Genomic DNA, 4,151 nt, shown 5'->3' on the forward strand with positions numbered 1-4,151 from the left:
TTTGCAATTACGCATGCGCTACGTTACTCCCCGACATATATATTTGCCAATTACGCATGTGCCATGTCACTCTCCAACAAATATATCGCTTTTAAAATCTTAATCTATTCTCTACATTGTGTAGCGAGGTTTTCGTTGAATACGCAGTCTTTGGGGAATGTACAAGTGGTAAAACTTGTACAGAGAAGGAAATTTCGAGGATGATAATATGATAACGCACTCATTCTCACTTCATCGCTTTAAATCTCACAGACTTCCACGACAACACATCAAAATTTCTAAACAACGAGAACGACGCCTACAGTCAGTTTTTGCTTGGGGAAGATGTGTAATCCAGCGGAGACTGCCAGAATGCTGGAAAGAATTTCTCAGTTTTTGCTAGCGGAAGATGATTCTTTTCCACCTCCCTCTCTCACTACAACCACTGCCATTTCCGCGCAGGCGCAACAATTCTGTGCAATTCCAATACACGAAGAAAGTTTTTCCCAATCCTCCCCGACTCTTTGTCCTCTGGACGCTGCCTCACATTCTACAGTTTGCGGCCACAAACATCTGTCAAATGACAGTGATATGACATTGCACGAAGCCGCAAACAGGGAGCGGAGATCAGTTAGTCCGGCAGAACAAAACGAAAAGGATTCAGAGGCAGTGACGTATAAAGATGGAAAAAAACACTACAGAGGAGTGAAGCAAATTAAAGGGGGAGGAAAATTTGCGGCAGAGATAAGAAACCCTGATAAGAAAGGCTCAAGATTTTGGCTTGGCACCTTCAGTACTGCGGAAGCTGCTGCTGAGGCATATGACCGTGCGGCGTTTAAAATGCGCGGTAGCAAAGCTATTCTTAACTTTCCCCTGAACGTTGAGTCCGGATGTTATGTAGATTCGCATTCTCAATCATCCACTTCATTCAGCTTGTCAAATAAAAGAAGCAGAATAAGCAAAGATGAATGGGAATATTCCTCAAAATAAATAGTTTTCAATGGAATTTTTTATAATGAGATACCAATTATATTCATCAATTGTGCGCAAGAAAAAATTGTCGTCTTTCAAATTTGATATTAATAATGCAAAGGCCTTGCAGAGCATTCAAAATCAATTCACGTTTTGCGAAATGAATATTGTAGCCGATTTTGACATTGTATAAAGTTGAGATCAGGATCAAAATATAAAAACAAAGTGGTCGAAGAAAAGAGAACGAGTCGTTAGATGATGATGCATGTGATTGCACTACCAACGATTTATTTTTATTGTCATTTTTTATTGTAATTTTAACTTTGCTGTAATTTATTACCGTATCTATCAAACGAATATAGATTTATTTGTTTTCATATGATAACATAGTAATAGAAACAATGAAAAACTAAAATTTTAAATACCATTCATATCATTTTATTTTTCATTTTATTAAAATTAAAAATTTAAACATTTTTCTAAAATTTAAGTATTATTATTTATCTCCTTGAATATATTATTAATAATTATCATTTTTTTTTTATTTACAAATATTAGTCAATTAAAATAAGAGTTAAGAGATATTAGTCAAATAGATTATTGATAATGTATTATTTCAATGAATGATTTATTTAAAGAATTGTATATAAACTTTCTAAAATATAGTCTTTTATTTTATTAAATATAGTAAGATATAATTGATATAGAGATAATTGATAACTAGTTAAACAAATATGATTACACTAACATACTTGCCAAAGACAAGTAACAAAAAGTAAAGTATAACTAGCCCTAAAAGTATGTAGCAATTTTGTTCAAGAAATTCAAACTTAGAGAGCTAAATTATTTTAGATATACTAAACAAATGACATTTTGGTGTTAATATTTTATAATTAAATTAATTTTTACATCACAAGCTAAAGGAGGTCATTATGGAGTATGAAATTGCAAAGATATCCAATTTATGACACTATAATGATACATACATCTCTAGATTCTCCACATTCACAACATAAATATTATTTTTTACATTATGAACATCATTAAAGATGTACAACACATCTTTTCTCAATAATGTAGTATGGGATGAATAAGCATCAAATTCATATGTACTATAAGCATAAGTCTCCTAGTACCAAATGGGGGATAGAGACATAATTTTGGACATACCCTCTAATTTGTGGATTGTGATTTAATATTTCTTATATTAATTTATTTCTCTAGCTTTGTCTAGTAGACTAATAAAAATATATTTATTAACAAATTTTTTTTTATTAGGCAAATTTGTCGAATAGATTAAAGTGTGATTCTTTATTTGCATTATTTAAAAATATACATAACTGAAATATGAGTGATAAATGCAATTGTTTTTATATTTATCTTTCTGAAATATCATTTTTGAAAAATCTTAAACTACAAATTATTAGTTAATGATTAAAAATAATCATTCTTAATAGATTAGAAATCAATTTTGATTAATTGTGAATTTGTAAAGAAGAAGTCATTGACCAATTCCTTGCCCCTCCTAGATAATGCTGTAGTGGTCCTATTCCTTCATCCATGGTCCCAAACAACCAATTTTCATTGTAGAGGTATTTGAAGTTTTAGTTTTGAAAAATGCTTTTAACAATTGTTTTTAGTAATTGTGAACAAAAACATTAAATTAAAACAATATAAAAAAAATCCATAAAACTGTAAGTCATTTACGAAATATTTTTATATAATTAAAATAAACAAAAATGAATAGAAAAGAACTTCTTTATAAACATATTTGATAAAATATGCTATGATTCTCTATCCAAAATTATAAATACACATTAAATTATATTTATTAATTTATTTAAATTTAAAACATAAATTTCAATCAACTAAAAAATGCACACAAATATATATAAAAAGTGCTGGATAGCTGGGTAGGCGTTGCCGCACACTAGACGAAATCTTTTCCAATTAATTGTTCAAAGCCAAAGACAAAAAAACTCTTTAGAAAGTGACTTTTTAATGGATTTTGAACGTTAGATGTATTCATATATTAACTGTGACTCCTGGATCGGGCAGGAGACACATTTTATTAAGAGTTAAAATTTGAGTGTTGCTGTCATAAGAGATGACATACAACTTATGACGTCAGCTTTATACACCATTCCCTCCCTCATCTGCACTTGTTACGTTTCCCATGCCATCAAAGTAGGTATTTATTTTATTCTCAACTAAAATATTATTCTTTTTACATATCCAGAATGAATCTGGACTGTTCGGAAACTGTCACATGTTTAGGTATTTGTATAATTAAAATTAAAAATTATAGTTTATATGGCAGTGAAGTTTGGACGGATGGTGTTATTTAAGGCAATGATGTATATTTAGTGACGTTATACGATTTTAATTTGTCTAGAATATACTTGGTCATAAATATTGAACATAATACATTGGTATTATGTTTTTTTATTCTGAAGAAGGTATGATCATATTTATTTATTAATATTAATACATTTCTATAGTCTATGTAAACATCACTTTTATGTTTCATGTCTCCGAATTTGATTTGTATTTAATACAATTTGTTTTCAAAGCCACGGATTAAATTGAGTGGTTGTGCCTGCTTATTATTGGACGACATAAAGAGAGTTTGCTGGTGGAAGATGCGAGGGAGGAACATCAGAAAAATTATAAAATTCGGAGGTTGAGCCTCGTGGTCAGAGAAGTTGATTTGAACGTAGACCGGTTGTGGACCACGTTCTTTAAGAAAGGCACGAGATTTTGGCTGGGCACTTTCAGTACGGTGGAAGCTGCGGCAGCGGCATATGACCGAGCGGCTTTTAAAATGCGCGGTAGTAAAGCTATTCTTAACTTTCCCCTCAATGTTGAGTCTGGATGTTATGTAGATTCCACAAAATAAATAGTTTTTCAGTTGAATGCTTTATAATGAGCTACCAATTATACTCATCAATTGTGCCAAATAAAAATTGTCGTCTTTCAATTATTGTTGATGTTAATAATGCAAAGGGCTTGGAGAGCACTCAAAATGAATTCACCTTCTGCAAAAAGCATCTTTATTAAAATATTAAGGTGACATAGAGTATTCTAATTGATTTTTTTATTGTAATTTCAACTTTCTATTGCTATAATTTATTATTGTGTCAATCGTTTTACGTTCTATAAAGATAGAAGAGTAATAGAAACAAAGGAAAACTTGAATT

The 4,151-nt window shown here is 30.6% G+C and overlaps 1 protein-coding gene across 1 annotated transcript; it reads left to right on the plus strand.

Moving 5' to 3' along the window:
* The first annotated feature begins 324 nt into the window (after window positions 1-324).
* Window positions 325-969, plus strand: LOC131069957 (pathogenesis-related genes transcriptional activator PTI5-like). Its single transcript, XM_058005503.2, has one exon. The coding sequence runs from the start codon at window positions 325-327 to the stop codon at window positions 967-969; it is 645 nt and encodes a 214-aa protein (XP_057861486.2).
* Window positions 970-4,151: the final 3,182 nt, after the last annotated feature.

This window comes from Cryptomeria japonica, chromosome 6 (genome assembly GCF_030272615.1).
Source record: "Cryptomeria japonica chromosome 6, Sugi_1.0, whole genome shotgun sequence".
NCBI classification, from domain to species: domain Eukaryota; kingdom Viridiplantae; phylum Streptophyta; class Pinopsida; order Cupressales; family Cupressaceae; genus Cryptomeria; species Cryptomeria japonica.